The sequence below is a fragment of the Podarcis erhardii genome (genome assembly GCF_964252035.2).
Source record: "Podarcis erhardii genome assembly, chromosome: 1".
Taxonomy (NCBI): domain Eukaryota; kingdom Metazoa; phylum Chordata; class Lepidosauria; order Squamata; family Lacertidae; genus Podarcis; species Podarcis erhardii.
The window spans coordinates 115,932,397-115,952,523 of record NC_138497.1 but is presented as its reverse complement, the minus strand read 5'-3'; the positions used below and the strand labels follow the sequence as shown (position 1 = coordinate 115,952,523).

General features: G+C 42.2%; 1 protein-coding gene and 1 long non-coding RNA gene across 4 annotated transcripts in view; one reads left to right on the top strand and one right to left on the bottom strand.

The window, feature by feature from the left end:
• Window positions 1–11,701, bottom strand: part of CCDC141 (coiled-coil domain containing 141) — a 110,376-nt gene extending 98,675 nt beyond the window's left edge. For all 3 annotated transcript variants that reach the window (XM_081855686.1, XM_081855685.1, XM_081855684.1), the window contains exons 1-2: window positions 11,454–11,701; window positions 10,175–10,297 (exon numbers count right to left, since the gene is read on the bottom strand). In XM_081855686.1, coding sequence (XP_081711812.1) covers window positions 10,175–10,297; window positions 11,454–11,555 — 225 coding nt within the window. In that variant the 5' untranslated portion in view covers window positions 11,556–11,701. The remainder of the gene's footprint in view (window positions 1–10,174; window positions 10,298–11,453) is intronic.
• On the top strand, window positions 1,323–7,202 carry LOC309335561. Its single transcript, XR_014153574.1, has 3 exons — window positions 1,323–1,444; window positions 2,201–2,629; window positions 6,613–7,202. It is a non-coding gene; the product is annotated as an uncharacterized lncRNA (long non-coding RNA).
• Window positions 11,702–20,127: the final 8,426 nt, after the last annotated feature.

Here is a 20,127-nt window from a genome sequence, read left to right as displayed (position 1 = left end):
GATCACTGATTCTGCATACTGAAATAATATACTGAAATACAACTATATGAGAGACATAGGGAACAGATGCTGCGTAATTAACGTTTCTGTGCAGAAAGGGTGCTTGCAGCAGTGAAAATTAAGCATGTCTCTTGTTGCTTTCCCGAATCTAATTCGGAGTCCGTAGCTTCTCATGCTGATACATCTGTTTTAAATAAGGGATAAGATATCTAGTGGCTGAGATGTGGGGCCAATATCTGTATGCCACATCAAGCTTATTGCATCATTCACACTATCCATTTGCACACATGCTCGGCAGAGAGCTCTCTCATGTCATCCCTCTGATAAATTCCTCTCCTAACTGAGCCCAGAGCAGTTTAAGTCTACCTATACACACCCCCCCGACTTTCCCTGGGAGTCAGTTCCCACTGGACTCAGCAGGACTTACTTCTGAGAAGACATACAATATGGTTGAGCTGTAAGCATTGCATTTATTTTAATAGGAATCTGCTCCTGCCGCAGAAGTATATAATGCCTGCATTTCATTCTAGAAGCAGAAACAAGATGCACTTCTGCAAGTCTCGCTTGGGTAAGTGTTAAGTTGTAGGCGAACATATCAGACGCCACAGCGATTCTTCCAAAGCAGCTCTTTATTTGTAAGCTGGAACAGAACTGAACTGAGGAGCTCAGTCAGCCTGCTTATATAGAGCTCCACTAGAATGCAACAGTAACCATTTTCTGTAACTAGCCAATCACTGAACGTCACTTTTGATCCTTCATTTGCATACAAACTATCCAATCACTGAACGTCACTTTTGATCCTTCATTTGCATAACTATCTACAGTATCCCCCTGCTGGCCCAGGGTGAGAACTTCAGTACATAACAGCAAGGTTGCCCTATTTCAAAGCTCGAAATTCCGGACACAAAAAATTGTTGGACACTATTTCCAACAGACGAATGCCGGACATGTCCGGGAAATCCTGGATATACGGCAGCCCCAGGCTTTGGGGTGCATTGTGCATGAAACCCTGAAAAATTATTTTATTATTATTTATTAAATTTGTACAACGCACTTCACCCGCAGATCTCAGGGTGGCTCGCAACATAAAAACGCAATATAAAAAATGCAAAATGCATAGTAAAAATAAGAACAACAAAAAATCAATAATTTCCCCCCCCACACACACACACAACACATTGAAATGGGCCCAATATGGTGACCAGCTTAGGATCCAGTGGGATGGATGCATGACTGGCTCAGCTCTGGCCCTGTTCCACCCCATTGCGGGGTCTTACACTGACTACCATTGGTGGTCGCCTGGCAACAGCTATGGCATCAAAGCCCAGCACGGAAGGGTGGAAGGAAGCCTCCACCACAGCCTAACCTGTTCTCCCCACTCCCCACTCCTCTGGCAGCATGGATTGAGAGATAAGATTGTTCTGCTTGTATTGGTCATTTCTGGGTAAGAGAGATGGTCCACTGTCTGTGGCATCATGCCTCTGAGTACCAGAAACTACAGGAGGGGAGAATGTTGTTGTTTGAAGGCATCCCACAGGCATCTGCCCGACCATTGTGAGAACAGTATGGTGTACCAGATAGGACACTGGCCTGGTCCAGCAGATTCAGCTTATGTTCTTACAAAGTTAACAGCAGAAACAAAATCAGGAGCGAGGATTTCCTTTATAGCAATCTCTTCGTGAAATGAAACGTTCTTACATAACCTCACAATAAAAGTCATTCTTATAACTATAAGAGCCCTTCATCCTGCTGACAAAAACATCCCATAACCGGGGGGGGGGGGGAACGACCCAGACTTTCAGCTTTAGTGGCAATGTGAAGCACCTTTATAATTAATGTATGGAAATAACCTTTAGCACCAAGATTAACAGATAATATACCAAGAGCCAAAAAGTTCATTTAAAAGAAATAAAGGTGACAACTCAAAGTTTGGAGCTACTGAGAGGCCAAATATTCCTTTTTTCAAAAGGCAACAATTCAAAATTAGAAATGCCGAAGAGAAATATTTTCCTGTTTTGTTTCCCCCTTGAATATTTGCATATAAATTACCGTTTTGCAATTTCGTTTCAACAAATGGAGCAAATAAAGTAATTAAGAGCTATCAACATGCATCTCAAAGAATGAATACCAATTTTTATGTCTGTCTGTCTCTTTCTCTTTCTTTCTTTCTTTCTTTCTTTCTTTCTTTCTTTCTTTTTAGAAAAGTTAGCTCTGCATAGTTCCAGGTTCTCCAGTACATTTCACTGTGACCTTTATTATGACAAAGAGCAGGACTTTGGCAAGCGATCAAGAATGTACGGATGCATCCACATGGATCTTCCAGAGCTTGTTCCAGATTAATCACAGAGAAGGAAGTACAACAAACAGCTTTCAAAGAACACCTTGGCGATGGCTGGCATGGTTCTAGTATTAAAGGTACATGTTTCGTATCAATGCACCTGTAAAGTATTCTTACAGGGGACAAGATCATCATAAGTTTTTATTTCTCAGAACTGCCTTTGTCTGTTATGACACAAAAGCATTGTGAAATGAAAGAGAAAACACGGAGAAAGTTACAGCATAATCCTATGCATGTCGGTTCAAAGAAGTAAGCCCCAACAAGTCCAATGGGACTTACTCCCAGGTAAGTGTCTATAACGTTGCAGCTTTCAGTTATTCTTAAGTCTGATGGAGCTCATTGGGAGAAGATAGCAACCACTAACTTAAAAGCCATCGATTTCAAAGGGACGAAAGCACAACTCTCTCTGGAGCCAAATGTCTTCCTCTCCCCTGTCACAGCCCAGTTCAAGAATATGAATCTAAGGTGGGCAAGCTACAAAGTAGGACTTTTTTGTACTAAATTCTTCTTACTTTATCTATAAGGGACACGGGTGGCACTGTGAGTTAAACCACAGAGCCTAGGACTTGCCGATCAGAAGGTCGGCAGTTCGAATCCCTGCGACGGGGTGAGCTCCCGTTGCTCAGTCCCTGCTCCTGCCAACCTAGCAGTTCAAAAGCATGCCAAAGTGCAAGTAGATAAATAGGTACCTTCTGGCGGGAAGGTAAACGGCGTTTCCGTACGCTGCCCTGGTTTTGCCAGAAGCGGCTTAGTCATGCTGGCCACATGCTGTACGCCGGCTCCCTCGGCCAATAAAGCGAGATGAGTGCTGCAACCCCAGAGTCGGTCACGACTGGACCTAATGGTTAGGGGTCCCTTTAACTTTCTTTATCTACAGAAAATGTGGTGTACTACCCAGACAAAATTAAGCACATTGAAACCCCTTACTTCATGCACTGAAATATGATAAATTCAATGAAATTCAGATTTCAGTGCATCTGTGAAAATCATTCAATTAAGGGGACCTGGACTGCAAACCTGGGTGTAAGACTCATTAGCCATAGAGGGACTTACTTCTGAGTAAAGGTGCACAGGTTTGTTCTGCACAAGTGTTTCACTTTAGCTAGGCTGCTGTAGTGGTTATTACTGCAGCATCTGTGCTATGGCTACCGCAGTATTTGTTTGTTTAACTATCTGTCCAGTGTGCCTTACTAAAGAAATATCTAAAAACACTAAAATGAATCAAACAAAAATAGGATAGCATGAAACGACTGAGCATAAAACAAGCTAAGTAGCAACCAATGAAGCAGTTTTAAAACATTTATCACAAGCTCCAGAAGGACTGCCCGAATAGAATTTTCTTTGTGATTCTCTCTCTCCAAAAGGCATAGAGTCAGCCATACAAATCCCATCAAGGAGTGGAACTCCATAACATAGCCACATACCTTCCCACATGCTACAAAGGAAAATCGGGACATGGCTGTTTCGGTGCCAGGCTCATATGTGAGCCATGTGACTTGCACGATTGCATGATCTTCAAAAATGGGGTGCCTTTGGGGGCCATGTTCTCGTGGGAGCTGAAACAGGACATCCTGGGATCTAATCAGAAGCTGGAATGTCCCGCTTAAAGCAGGACAGTTGAGGGGTATGTAGGAGATCCTCCTATTTCTTCTAATCTAGTTATAGGGAAAGAAGGGATTTAGAGCTAGGTCTTCACGGAGGATCTCCGTGCTCCATGGAAGTTCATATAGGAGAAGCTTAGAGATGGGGGAAGAAATCAATGTGGTTCACATTTAAAGATGAATTTACCTAATTTGCACTTTGAAAAAGCAGTATGTGAATCAAAACACAGCTGTCCATTTGAAATCTCACACTTTGCCAAATTTTGCAATGCTACTTCTCCAGCAAAGCAATCTGTGAAAAAATGTATATACTGAAGTGTGCATATAAATCCACATAGAAGTGAAAAAAGTGCAATATACTACAGTGTTACTTCAGTTTAAGAACAGTCCTGTTTAAAAACGATTCAGTTTACAAATTCCGTAAAACCAGAAGTAGTGTCCCGGTTTGCAAACTTTACCTTGGTCTAAGAACGGAATCCGAATGGTGGAAGGGCACTGGCTGCGTTAGGGAAAACACGCCTCGGTTTAAGAACGGTTTTGGTTTAAGAATGGACTTCCGGAACGGATTATGTTCATAAACCGAAGTACCACTGTATAGTATTGTGTTGTTATATATTAAAACTCCTTGTTTTAAAAACTCCTAGGATGAAAGGTGGTATAGACATTTACCGGTAATTAATTAATAATTATATATATGAGGAAATTGCTTTATAAAAATTAGTGTATTGGGGGGGGGAATCTCATACACACAAAAAAGTGTGTGTTTAGAGAAACCTGCCCTAAAACGGTGATGAATTTTCACAAGGATACAATCTCAAACTGATGTGGGAATGTGGAGATATGACGCTAAGACTGGAAAAACGAGAAACTGAGAAAAACCAAAATTGGCAGATTTGCTTATCCCTAGAGAAGATGTTCCCCAAGGTAATCAGAACTTGGGGCATTTTTTAAAATATAACAATTTTTATGCTTTTATGCTTCTGGTGCTTTTATGCAGAGTACTTTTCTATGATTAAAATCATACTGATATACAGCTAGACTGCTCACACAAATACCACAAAGATAGGCACAGCAGACAAACCATAATCTTCAAAATCATTGTCTACTTGGCAAGGCAAAACCCTGTCCAATATAAAAAGACTTTCTTTAAACTGGTAGAAGACATCCACAGAGTGGGCAAGCTTTTCCACAATATTGGTGCAGCCACTGAAAAGGCCCTCTCTCCTATTACTACCAACCATGCCTCCCCCCTAGCTTTGACACAGAAGATACTCTGGTTTCTCTTCAGATCTTCCCCTAGCCTTGACACAGAGAATGGTCCCTCCTTCTGAATTTAGGCATGGGCAGATTGGTATGGGAGGAAGCGGCCCTTCAGACACCTAAAGCCCAAGCCATTTAGGGCTTAAAAATCATCAACACTTTGAATTGTGCCCAGAAACAAATTGGCAACCAGTGCAGGCCTGCAGGATAGATCTGATATGGTCCTATGGGCATATACCCACTGTCAAGAGTGATTGGTGGGTGCTAGTAGAGATAAGAGTCCGGGAATCCAGCCATATTTACAAAGATTTATTGGTTTCTTCAAGCTATATACAAGAGCTCAAAAGTCCGTCTCCATCATGGTGAGTCAGTTGCCTCGACTGAAGAGGCTTTCCTTTTCCCCCAGCATATCCATTTCCTGAGCCCAACCCCCTTCCTTCCTCTGTTACGAGAGTGGCTGGGCCCCAGAAGTGGCTCCCCCCTCTCAGATTCATTGCCTCCCGACAGCCCTTCGTCACCTTCCTCGTCCGAGGAAGAACAGCTGCTAATTAACGGAGCCTGATCTCTGCAAGTCCCCATTCTCTCCCCCCTCTCTGCCTCCAATTCCTTGACACCCACTTGCTTCCATATTCTGGGCCAACTGCAGCTTCTGAAGACTACATGTAGAATTCATTGCAGTAATCCAATTTCAGCATAACTAAGGTATATGTTCCTCTGATCATTTAGGGCATTAAATGTCACAAGCAGCACTTTGAATGGTGCCTAGAAACAAAACTGGGAACAAAATTCTCTCAGAGCCAGTGTTGTATGGTTCCATTGGTATTCTTCTAAAAGTGGGTTGCTGGGATCTGAATGAATTGCAATTTTCAGGCAGGCTTCAAAAGCAGCTCAACATTATAGTAGTTCTTCCTGGGGGGACACCAAGGCCAAGTCACTCCTCAGTAGGAGGACAGCAGCCTGGCACACCATCATAAGTTGGTGAAATGTACCATGAAATTGACCATGGTGCTACCTGGAATCCCAGCAGCTAGACTAAGTGCAAGAACATCTCCAAACCCTGAAGTACAACCCTACAGAGATATGGTGAACCACAAAACCCTAAATTAATCAGGCCACCCACCATTAACATCATTTTTTCTGAGCTGGGCTTTAGTTTGTTCGTCCCCACCCAATCCATCACTGGATGCTTCCTGACTGTTTTGGGGCAGAATTCAATCGCAGACCAGCAAATTCAGGTTGCACAATTCTCTTTAACTTGGAGGACTTGTGCAACAAGCCCACTTCTCCGAAAGGTCAGACTTCCATTAAAGACTTTCATTGCTGGAAGGAAGGTGACAAGAAAATGTGCTGGAAAGTGTGGCATAACAATTGATTAACTCTATGTTGTATAACCAGGGCTTTTTTTTCTTCCAGCTCACTGGAGCTCAGCTCCAGCCCCTCTCAGGTGGGCACCATTGTCACTCTAGGAGAACAAGGGAGAAGTTCATGGTGAGCTCTGGCACCTCTTTTTCTAGAAAAACGGCACTGTGTATAACCTCTCCACAAACAAATCAGAACAAATACTTACTAAATAGCCAGTATTGCCTAATCTTCCTGCAAACAAATCAGAATGAATCCTCCATAAATAGGTTGGGTGGCATTCAGCTAAGTTTGACTCATAGTAGGCCCATTGAAAATAATAAGTTAGTAATGTTCATCAATTGCAGTAGGTCAACTCTGAATAAAATCTAGTTGACTATCGCCTGTTCTCTGTTAAACCCATCTGTTAAAGGCCTTCACTGCCTCACCTAGCTCTGTTGAAAAGGAGAAATAAAAACAACCGTCCTCAGAATACTGACAGCACCTCAGATCTCCTTCTGTCAATAGATGTTAACAGTCATCAAGCTAATATTCATTCCACTATCTTCACTTACAATCATCAATGTTATCTTCAATTACAGTACAGTCATACCTTGGATCCTGAACGCCTTGTGAGTCAAACATTTTGGCTCCCAAACGCCGCAAACCCGAAGTGAGTGTTCTGGTTTGTGAATGTTCTTTGGAACCTGAACGTCCGACACGACTTCTGCGGCTTCCGATTGGCTGCAGGAGCTTCCTGCAGCCAATCGTAAGCTGCTCCTTGGTTTCCGAACATTCCGACTTCCGGAACAGATTCCATTCGACTTCCAAGGTACCAATGTACTGTTACCCATCATCAGTATTATTACCTACAATCGTTAATTGGTATTCAAGTAAAAAGGTCGTTGAAGCAAAGATACCCAAGTGATTATAGAAAGACTGCATAATTGCAAAACAAAACCGTACTTTGAAGAAGGAAGCAGATGCCAGGTACTTGTGATATGAGGTCTGTGGGGCATGCAGACTAAAGCAAGAGGCCTTATCTTCGTTAGCCAGTCCTCACTCTTGTACCTGGAGGTCTGGCCACTTACTGTTTGAAACAGGTTAAAGCAGGGATGGGCAGCTGGTGGCCCTTTAGGCTGTGCTTGGACTCTCAACTCCCATCAGCCTCAGCCAGCATAGGGTAATGGGAGTTGTAGTCTGGCACACCACACATTTCCTCATCCTTAGTCTCAAGTGTGCTTTAGTTGCCTAAATGCCTTTGGAACTGTTATTGGTGTGGTTCATTCCTATGTACTTCAGTGGACAAGCTGAATGATGTAATTGGTTTATGTATTCATTAATTGATTTGTGAGGCCGGGGGAGGGTGGCTTTTAAGGCATAGCTCTCACAAAGCAGGTTACATAACTTTTACTTCCCACAAAAGCATTTGTTGCTAAGCTTCTGTGCAGAATATATATTGTTATGAGTTTGTAGGGGGTAGGCTGTATGCCTGAGACCCTTCTAATTCCTGGATCCAGATAATGCTAAAATCTAAGCAGGGATTCAAATTGTTGAAAGAGCCAAGCAAGTTTATTGGTAATGGCCCTCTAGGTTTGGGCTATCATGGTAACAGAGGGTGTGGCTCTGTGCCAGATAGTAAACAGGTGGGCCCCGCTCCCTCAACTCACTGGTAGTTAGAAAGACAATGGGCAGAGTGGAGAGTTGCATGCCTGAATTAGAAACAAGAAGCCAGAACGCTGCAGGCTGGAAGACAGAACCGTGCCTGATTTCTTTTGGAATCCAAGGATGTGGCTATGAGTGAAGCAAGGCCCTCTTGGGGTATTAATGCTGTGAACCCTTCGAACATAGGCTCAGGTTGTATAAATGTGTAAATAAACCACATATCATTTAGATACCACAGTCCCCACTGTCCCTCACTCTGAAGGAACCCCTAGAATCTTGGTGTGGTATGTAAAAATATGATATGGGTGACTTCAAGAGGTGGACAGTCCAATTCATTCCCTGCCACCCTTATTCACTCACCCAATCTTCAGTCAGGAGGGTATAAAGAACAGATTAAATCCTTACTCCCCTAATGGTGGTATTTGCTACCTCTTCATTCCCATTGACTTGTCCCAAAGAGGGAGCCTTCAATAGTGTAATTTCCCACTTCCATTCTGAAGTGGTTCAAAGTTTTACCTCATTTTGCCCCCCTTGTAAATGCAGAGCCCAATTCTGATCTATTTTCCCATTACTTCAAAATGTGATTTCTCGTCACGAGTGGCACTGAAATCAGATTTCTCATATGCATTGCACTGAAATGAAAGCATATGTCTCAGAGGGTATGCATTTCTTGAGAATGTCCTTCAATAATATTCTGCCTCCAAGAATGTTCTTTATTCCTCCCTGGTACTTTCAGCTACACAACTTACAAATCTTTAACTGATCCTTATTTTAAAACCCTACTCACATCAGTTTATGACATTTAAGCACAACGAAATGATTCTTTTAAACTTTTTAGTACCTCCCCCCCCCAAAAAAAGTGTTAAACATTTTTTCCACCAACACTATATGTAGGCTGTGGTGACCATTTATTTTATTTTAAATATCAGCACAGCTTAACACGGTACAAAAATAATAAATAAATGGCCATGACTTGTATATGTACAAAATTTAAAATATACTGTTTGAGCCTCTAGTGCATTAAAAAGTAATCTGCACAAAAAACAAATGTCTCTTCCCTCAGAATACCCATGCGGCTCTGTGACGGCTTATCTGATTAATGGTGCTGCCTAGAAAACAGGAGCTATATAAATGCCTTTGTTTACTGTAGAGCCATTAATGACTTATTTCCTTTCCTTTTCCACAAAGATGCTGGCAATTGTGGATAGACAGATAATGACCCACATTTGGGATTCAAAACACTCTTCCACTTACACACGCACCTTCCAGACATCCATGCAATAGAAGATAGACCTCCTTTCATCCTTTTCCTGTTTCCAGCAGTGGATCACTAGACTTATGTTACCTTCCTCACCTGCACTGATTGGGGGGGGTTGGGGGTGGGCTCCTTACCATCAGGCCACTAGGGAACACTGCGACGTTGTGCTTAAGAGTAAGCTCTGGTTCATTCATAGTCATATTGTCTTACGGCTGCCATTACAGTTAGTAGCTACAAGGAATGCTCTTGACAGTCCTGAGCTCATCAGCTCCATGCTTGCAGTCAATTCTATGCCTGGCGGTAGTAGCTGCCAGTTGCCAGATTAAGCTTTGGCATGCCACCACAAGGACAACTTTCATTAACATTTGCCATGGCACACTGAAGGTTAAATCCTGCATGTGGTTAAATCCTGCATGTCGTAGCAAAGGCATGTGGGAAGCAAGCCATGGGCAAGCCAAGAGCAACTCATGGCTGTCATTATAACTGGGTGTCTTATTACACACAACAAGGATGGAGTCATTTCTTGCTTGCTTTTGTGAAGTCTCTTTTAGCAACCCTTAGGAACTCCCCCACATGGATTGTTTGTGATGAAACGTTCCTGCAAAGCATTAAGCGGTCTGAGGACTGGCGCTCAACAGTCTTTCAGAACAACTTTCAGAACAAGGCTACAACACGACCTGTAATAATTCAGAAAGTTCACGTCGCATGTCTTACCTTAAGCTTCGCCAGGAGAAGTTCATGATCTTGTAGTAATTTTTTGGTCTCTTCTTGATTGCTGCCGATTTCTAACAAATTTGGTACTGATTCAGCCAGCTGGAGCTGCACCCAATCCCCACACTAAAAACACAAACAGAAACATTGTCCTAAGTACAATTTCTCCAGATATTTGTATGATGTGTGTGTGTGTGTGTGTGTGTGTGTGTGTGCGCACGATCCAACTCAAAAACTAATGATCAAGCACTTAGTAAAGTCTAGTCTTTTGATTTAATCCATGCAATGGCTTGTGAGCTCTAATCAACCAAGTTTTAGGAAAGGAAGCATGTAACATCCTCTCTGCCCCTCAGATATATAGGGCAAGGCCACAGCTCAGTGGACCAGCATCAACTGTGCATGCAGAAGGTTAAATCTCTGACATCTCTAGGTTGCACTGGGAATGTCCCCAGTCTGAAAACCTGGAGAGACTGTGCAGACCAGCCTTTTTCAATCTTTGGTCCCCAGATGTTGTTGGACTATAACTGCCATCATCCCTGAACACTGGTCCAGCTAGCTAGGAATGATGGGAGTTGTAGTCCAACAACATCTGGGGACCCAAGTTTGAGAAGGGCTGGTGTAGACAACACTGAACTAGATGGACCAATGGTCTGACTCGGTGTACAATTGCTTCCTGTATTCCTATATTGTTGTATTACTTGTGTTGAAAATGGCGCAGTGCTTCAGTGTGAAGCTAAATTGTTCAAGTAAAGATTTTCAATATGACTTTTCAATTTCTGAATTGGAGATTGATATGTGCAACATAGGGGCATTAATTATTTGTCCATGCATTAACATCAGAACAATTCCTTCAAAGAATTCCCAAGTCAGATCAAATGCACTTTGTATATTCTGGATGCAATCTTGAAACAATACAAGAAAACAAAACCAGAGTCCCGTATTTCAAATCAATACAGTTACAAATCAATGACGATTGTCCTGGTTATGTTACCAGGCTGTTTGTTTAATTCGTTTTAATTTAAAGTTCTGTTTTCTTCAAATGAAAAATATACACTTTCTTCAAGACTATTTCAGTGATGCTTACTTTATGCACAAAAAATTAGAAACCTCCCCTCTCCCAAACTTTGTAATGAAAAATAATGCTTCTTGTTTGGGATTGTGTGTTCAGCACACTCCCCTGTGTTAACCACTTTGTGCAGAAATCAAAGCTGAAATGATCAGACTCTGAGCTAGTCAATGGTACTGAGCTATAAGCTCAAGTGTTTAGAGCCCTTAAGCTTACCTTCAATATAGCTATGATGATTTTGCAGTCTCCAGCCTGAACCAGAACCGAACTAACAGTTGTTGTGGAAGGTGGGCCGTCAGAACTGTCATTGCTTGACATGATGTTGTTGTAGTAGTAGCAGAACCGGGCTTCATGCGAAAAGGTTCCGTCTCCGGAGCTGTGTGAATCGGCTGGTCATTCCGAAAGGCAACGAACAGGGGTACTTGGCTTCATTCCGCAAAAGAGCTCAGCTAACACCGATTGCTCTGCCAAAAGGAAAGAACACGAGGTTAAAAATAGACGCCCCCATTGAGTTTATCTTTCTTGAGAGAGGCCGGGGTGGGCGGGGGGGGGAGAGGTGACACACCCCTAGTTTCGTAGCTTTAAACTGCTGTTGCTGTCTGGCCCCTATAAATATCAGTCTTATAAAATGCCTTGTAAGACTCTGGCATCCTCTGTTTGCTAGTAATGAAGTGCTACACACTCAATAAAAGAAAGAAAAAATAGCTTTCTCCAAGTATTTAATAACTACTGTGCCTCAGGCCTTATGCCTCAGACCAAACAATCATCCAAGTGTGATAAAATCTTCAAACAATGTCCATATATAAGCATAAATATATATCTATTCAGCATGTGTGTGTGTGTGTGTGTGTGTGTGCGCTTAACTGCATGCTGTGCTGTGTTTTATTTATTTTCTTGCTTTGGAAAAAGGTTATCTGTTTTATCGTTCTGATATAAACTGCACTGGTATTACTCTTAGTAATGCAGAACAGGCAAGAATTAGATTAAATAACTACATAAATAATAAAACATCACCCTGTCCTGCAATAATAGTAGTAATAATAATATTAATATTTTTAAAAAAAAACTTGGAGCAACATAGATGCCCTAAGGCAGATATACCTTTGAGTACAAAGAGTTTGGATCCAAAAGAGACATTCTAAATCAGAGTTAGAAAGGACCGCGAAGGTCATCTAGTCCAACCCCCTGCAATGCAGGAATCTTTTGCCCAACGTGGGGCTCGAACCCACAACCCTGAGATTTAGGGCATTTTATCAAGGATGGGGAAGAGAGGAGATGGCTATAGTTTCCTTAGCCCAGCTTCAGACCATGAACGATTATTTATCAGCGGTACCTATATCTCTGTTTATTATGAGCATTACAAAAAAAAACACCACCCACAACAAATACTCTTAAAAGGCACTGCTTCTTTGTTCTTAAGAGTTTAATTCAGAATATAACCTCAGAAAGTTGCGGCGATTCTCCCCATGTGAGCAAACACAACCATCTCCCCTCACCTTCTGAAAATGGTGACCCTGAGTTTTATTGTATAGCGTTTATAAACTGCCTTGAGATGTTTTCATTACTAGGCTGAGTATGCACGTTTTAAATAAATAACCTTTTGTTGTCAATTTTTGACCCTCACTCTGAACTTCACTTCCTAGCAAATAACTCCTGTATTTCCTGAAATAATCATAAAATAGTCATTTATTATTTATACCCTGCCCATCTGGCTGGGTTTCCCCAGCCACTGTGGGCAGCTCCCAACAAAATTAATAAATAATAATAATAATAATAATAATAATAATAATAATAATAATGAAAAAAAGCATCAAACATTTAAAACTTCCCTAAACAGAGCTGCCTTCAGATGTCTTCTAAAAGTCAGATAGTTGTTTATTTCCTTGACATGCTCAGAGTAGACCCACTGAAAGCAATGGGTCTTCTCTAAGTATTACTAGCCTTGGCAATCATTTCCTGAGTTACAAGGAACCAGGCAGAGGGCCTTCTCAGTAGTGGCACCCGCCCTGTGGAATGCCCTCCCACCAGATGTCAAAGAGAAAAATAACTACCAAACTTTTAGAAGACATCTGAAGGCAGCCCTGTTTAGGGAAGCTTTTACTGTTTAATCGGTTATTGTATTTTAGTTTTTTGTTGGAAGCCGCCCAGAGTGGCTGGGGAAACCCAGCCAGATGGGCGGGGTATAAATAATAAATTATTATTATAATAATTATTACGAGTTGTGTACCTGCTCAGGGCTGACCCTTCAATTTCGATGGGTCTTTTATTCTTCATTTACTTTTTTAAAATTTGCAACTGCAGCAATTCAAATACATATCTTTTTTAAAAATAATAATAATGAATGGTTAAATCCTGTATTCAGAACACACAAATACTCCCGCGTGTGACACAGCACGACTGAATTTATGAGATGTCTCTTTATCAAGGCGTTTCAAAGGGGCATGATGCCCGGCTCATTAGAATGAAACACGGTGCAAGGAAGAACATTTATTCAGCGCAGGGGGAAATCACAGACAGTGTTTTAACCATGCCACGGGGTCAGTACATTAAATCTATTGCTAGAAACACAGAGCATGCCAGAAACAGCCTGCGGTATGAGGCAACAGCTGTCTTGATTCCCAGCGACAGGACAGCTGAGAAAGTGAGACTGGCGTTTAAGGCCGCAGGTCGCTTGTCAGATGACAGTGTGCGCATCAAAGAAGGCCCATGTCCCATCAGGGCCATGTATATGTACATAGATCAATCACACATCTTGGTGACTTATAAGAAATCTTATGTTAGGCATCCTGACCCTGCAGACACTGAATGGGATTGGAATCTGCAACTCATCTGCTAATACTTCTGTTTATTATTTAATAGTTGTGTGTTGCCCTTCATACAAATATATCCCAGGGTTTTTTAAAACAACAACTAAATCACAAGAAAAAGAATCCCTCTGTATTTTGCAAAGCCAAAAATCGTAGTAGTTCCCCTGCTCATGTTTACACATGCATGTCCATCACTTGATTTCTCTGCACGTGGCTGCTGTGCACTTGGGACTAGTTCCGACATGCATGGTTATCGCTCAACGTCCACAACTTCAGGTCAATGTCAACGCAGATTTGCCATCACAGTCAGGATTTGTCATAATCTCCTTAAATGCAAGGCTTTTCGATGGAGCGAGTCTGCATAGTCAGTTACCAGTTATCAAGGGCACAAGAATAAAGAAAAATCAAATAAGCGCATGTCTGAATCATCCATTTGTGACTAGCAGCTGAGGGTACAAACTCGCTGCCGTGAAAAGAAATGTGTACGAGAAGACGAAAAGCAAAATTTAATTTCTGTCTTATTATCTATGATTTGATGGTTTTGCAAGAGCAGGTTGTGCATGTGTGAGCCAGCCCTTCCTTTAAAGAAGGGATGGGGAATCTGTGGCCCTCTGGTCTAGATGTTGCTGTGCTGTCATGCTTGACCACTGGCCACATTGGCTGGTGCTGATGAGAGTTGAAGTTAACATCATTTAGAGAGCCCCTGTTTTAAAGGCATTGTCATCTATAATGTCTAATTTATTGCAGGTAAAGGTGATGTTAGATACCACAATTGTTCTAGCTCTAGTACGTATTGAACTGGAAAAGAGCTGGTGCTGAGAAGTGCTTAAAAGCATGAAATCACCATTGGGTTGTTTCCAATGGTTGTGCTAATGGAAGGCGGTTTAAGCAACCAATTCTTCTTTTCCTATTCTGCTCTGCAGCTCCCGAAAAGCCTCTGTGGACTGTAAGGGGGCTCAACCAGACTTGCCCTTGCTCCACCACTTTCCCCTAGGGAAACCCAAACTTTACTACTGAATCAGAGCTAACAACTGTTGAATTTTCTCTGGATTGGCATTTGCTCTGGTTTAATACTAAAGAGCGGGTTTTCCCACGGAATGGGGCAAGGCAAGGGCAAAAACACTTGGACCCATGCCTAGGAAGCACGGGAACAGGCCATGCATATTTCTAATGCAAATAAGATAGCCTTGTATGTGTTTATGTGTAGGTACTTAGTCCACCACCTAGTCCAGGCATCTGTTCAAAGCTTGTGCAGCCTCTCCTGATTTGACTGCTGCAGAAAAACAGAGCTGGGTATCATTGCCAGTGGCAGACCTACATTTGGGGGGCCCTGAAGCTTGGACTGTTATGGGGTCCCTTCACAACCAGCAATGAGGTCTGTGTAACCACTGTTAACGGCTTCAATGGGGTTGTTCCACAACAGATCACCACATTTAATAATAATCATAATCATAATAATGACTCGTACCTACGGGACCGCCTCTCCTGGTATGCCCCACGGAGGACCTTAAGGTCCATATATAGCAACACCCTAGAGGTCCCGGGCCCTAAGGAAGTTAGATTAGCCTCAACCAGAGCCAGGGCCTTCTCAACACTGGCTCCGGCCTGGTGGAACGCTCTGTCTCATGAGACCAGGGCCCTGCGGGATCTGATTTCTTTCTGCAGGGCCTGTAAGACAGAGTTGTTCCACCTGGCCTTTGGCTTAGAATCAGTTTGATTCCCTCCTCCTCTTTCTTTTTCCTTTCTCCTCCTGTGAAGAGGCTGCATCCTAATATTTTAATGTTGAATTTTAATCTTTTTAAAATTGTATTTTAATCAACTTGTTGTTATTATTGGTTGTTAGCCGCCCTGAGCCCGGTCTTGGCCGGGGAGGGCGGGGTGTAAATAAAAATTCATTACTACTATTATTATTATTACATCTCAGATTTTGGTTAAAACTGCTGTACTGGATTATCTCACATGTCAAAGTCACTGGTGTGAATAAAAACATCCCAGGCCTTATAGTTTTTGACTTGTGCATCTCAAATTGGGTTTACTGGACCCCAAATTTTTAAGCAATGTGGATTAAAGTCACTTCTAGGGCCCCTCCAAGATTAGGGTCCCTGAAGCTTAGGCTTCATTAGTTTCATAGCACATCCACCCTGGGCCATGATCATTGCTCTAAATCTTCTAAAGACCACTGTTTATGACATAGGATTCCCTATAGTGCTTATGGAGAAGCAACAGAGGTTGGACAAGGTGGTCAATGCAAGTTCGTCTGATAAGTAGTGTACTACCAAAAAATAACCCAGGCATGAAATTATGACCTAAAAACGGATGTGAAAGCAAAAAGAGAATCTGATCAGGTTCTATATTGAAGGAACTCTGGACCAAACATTTCAGCCTTTCAGTAAATAACCATGAACCAGTCTTGGGAAAATGTAGTTAAAAAAATATGCAAGACTTAATCCAAATACAAGGCAGCCTCTCTTGAACAGCATGACTCAGAGAACCAACAAGGAAGCCAAACATTTGACTGGCATCAAAGCCTCCCCTCAAGAAAGTTGTGTGCAGTAAGATAAACAATCCATAAAGAGACTCATATAAAGGAGGAAATAATGGTTATACCAAAAAAGTACAGTAATAAGGAAGCAATGGATAAGAGAGTAATAAAACTTCCACAGTGCAATCCATTTGGGAGCCTGTACTAACACCCTAGTATTGTACATCCAAAAAACAGAGTTGATTCCCTCAGGACATTCTATATAACTATATAATGCTACAATTGGTATAACCCCTGATTTCCATTCAGAATGTTGCGTTTCGAGGTCCCCAGGTCCACCCCAATAACTCACACATCACACAGAAATTTTTGTTTAAGATTTTTGGCATAATTTTGGCCACAACTTTATTAAAATACAAATTTGTGAGTGGTTGCGTAGGCATTGGTTGCGACTATCTGCCCCCACCATGGGGGACAGACTGACATTCTGCACGATGCAAAAGTCAGAATGGGGGAATACACTTGGGGGTTACGCGGAGCAGGGAACCTGCCCTCACCCCAAATGCAACCAGGAGCTCATTGCTATGGCCCAAGCCCCCTTGACAGAGTGGACAAGCAATAGTTAGCTCCCAATTCCTTTAACGGAATCCCTTGCAGCAGCAGCATTAGAGGGGCAGGCACAGCCAATCCATGCCCCTCAACCAACCAAACCATAAACCAATGCCTAACCGCGAACCTTACAAGTTGTGACGATTTGCTACGCAGTAGGAAAAACCAAATGGCCCCAGCCAATCAGCCAGATGGACAAAATTCCTACTAGGCCCCCGCTCCAAAGCAGACGACCCCATGACAGGCATAGCAAGGTCAAAGCGAACAACCCTATTCTAGGGAGGGAGGGAGGGGCAATCCAATGCACGGGCAAAAAGAGGAAGCCCTAGCCTCGTGCAAGGAGTTTTAATATTTCTGGCTGTCAATCAATAAATGGCAACATTAACTTCTTCCCAACAACAAGGGAAGCCCCAATCGCATCAGTGGCCAACAATCAATTAGCCCGCCCCCCAACTTTGGAGTGTCCTGGTGGCCCCCACCGCAACACGTGCTCTCCATGAAGGAGAACACGCTTTCCCGGTTCAATCTCTGGACAATATTGAGCTAATGACAAATGACCTGGCTCCGTATAGGATAACTTCCTGTGTTCTGTGGACAATCTGACTGACATTGCTGCTGCTCTGCAGGTCACACTGTTACCCAGCCATCTCAAGTTCAGGAATGGGGCTAGTTCAAGTCACAGCACTCTTATTCTTAAAATAATGCATTTTGAACTTCATTTTCATGATTGTATGCATTTTAATACATAGCTTTACCCTTGTGTATATGCATTTCGTAAACATTGCTCGGCTAGAGAAATGCACTGAAAAATTCAGAGAAATGTGAATTCAAAGGATGGCTGTTTGTGTAATGTTTCAGAAAGTGGAAATAAGGTAGGCTCATTTTTACTGTGCACTGAATTTAATTTCAATGCTTAAATTTCAGCCGAATCCCTCATCTCTACATTCAAACCTCATCCAGCTTGTAATGTGTAAGCTTACATGCTATTAGAGGGAATAGAAAAATTGCAAAATGGTGGGAGGGGGTAATGTCAGCAAGAAGAACTGTAGAAACCCTGTTAATTGCCCATTTAGAGCACTAAAACAACACTGTTCCATTCTTTGAGCTAACCACAGTCCAAAATACAGACTATTCTCAACCCACAATGGAGTTACGTTTCGGGGATAGTGCCTAAAGTCAAAATCATGTATAGCCAAAACACATTGGGTTCGATGGTGGGAGGGATTGCCAAAGTCCTTTTTCCTGGACACCCAGCCCTTTCCTGCCCCTTTTATTATAAATTTTTATTTTTTGACAATCATGCAAAGCTGAAGTTACATGCAAGTTATATGAGTGTAAGTTGCAAGTTACCTGTAATTAAATATTACTGTATAATTGACAATGTGATACTTATTCGGCTGAATCCTATGCACGTTGACCTAGGAGTAACTTCCACTGAACACAATAGAACTTATTGTCAGGAAGCTGTGCACAGGATTGCAGCCTTGGAGCTCTTTTCAAATCCAATCGAAAGTTTGTGGTGCCGAGTTTTCTTCTTCTTCTTCTCCTCTTTTTTTGAGGTAAACATTCTCTTATAATTCTGTGAAAGGATTGTTTAAAATAGTTCCATCTATCACCATGGAGCTTGGTGAAATATTTTGAACCAAGATATAAAAGGAAACACAGAACACACAGAAGTGTTTTTTTTTCCTTTTTCTTTTTTAAAGACAAACTTATCATAAATAGTATGTGGCCTAATGGATGATTGAATTGCTAAAATGTGGCAGAATCAAACACATCTGCTTTGAAGAAGGCAGGCGCTGTAGGAATTGCTCAGACTTCTGGAAAATGTGATAGCAAAATTACTGAAGGGAACATGAGACATTTGACAGCTATTTGGGCATGGGGGGGAAAAAAAGAGCTAAAGGGGATTTCAGTAGCTGTGCCAATGTTGAGCCTCACTGTGGAGTTTATTGGTTTTAACAGTTGCATTTTCCAATTATTGATGTAGCGGCTGCCCCATGAAAAAGCCACAGAAACAACAAATGAGCTACTGCTGAATGCAGCTATGCACAGAAGCAGTGCCAAAAAGCCAAAGTAGATCAAACTAGGAAAGGAATGCCAACACCTCACATTTAGGCCTCATCTGGACCATACATACATGTACTCTCCAACATTTCTCCAATGAAAATAGGGACGTCCCATTCCATAATGATAATTTTACTGCCATTTTTTGTGTGTATCACATGCCCTCGTGTATAAGACCCCCCCCCCTATTTTTGGGGACTCCAAATTAAGAAAATGGAGGGAAATAGCCCATAGTTGTTGAGCTTTGGGGGGGCAGAGTTGTTGAGCTTTTTTGGGGGGGTTGCAGAAAATCGCTCACCCGTTTGACCTACAATGCCACTCACACGCAACACAAAGGCCACCTATAATCTGTCCCGTCGCTGGCAGAAGCCGCCAATCGCCCGCCCAATTGCCACAGCAACAGTAAATCAACACCAGCCCTTGCCGTGGCAGCAACCAATCCCACGTACGCCCTATGCACTATCCATGAATAACATATTTTTTAAATTAAAAAAACATATTTTTAACATTTTTTTTAATTAAAAACCTCGTCTTATACAGTAAAGTATGGTATTTATATCCCACACATCGTACTGGGTTGCCCCAGCCACTCTGGGCAGCTTCCAGCATACAGTGGTACCTCGGGTTAAGAACTTAATTCGTTCTGGAGGTCCGTTCTTACCCTGAAACTGTTCTTAACCTGAGGTACCACTTTAGCTAATGGGACCTCCCACCGCCGCCGCACCACTGTGTTGCAATTTCTGTTCTCATCCTGAAGCAAAGTTCTTAACCCGAGGTACTATTTCTGGGTTAGTGGAGTCTGTAACCTGAAGCGTCTATAACCCGAGGTACCACTGTATATAAAACATAATAAACATTAAACATTTTTTTGAAATAAAACCTTCGCTATACAGGATTGCCTTCAGATGCTTCACGGGGTCAGATA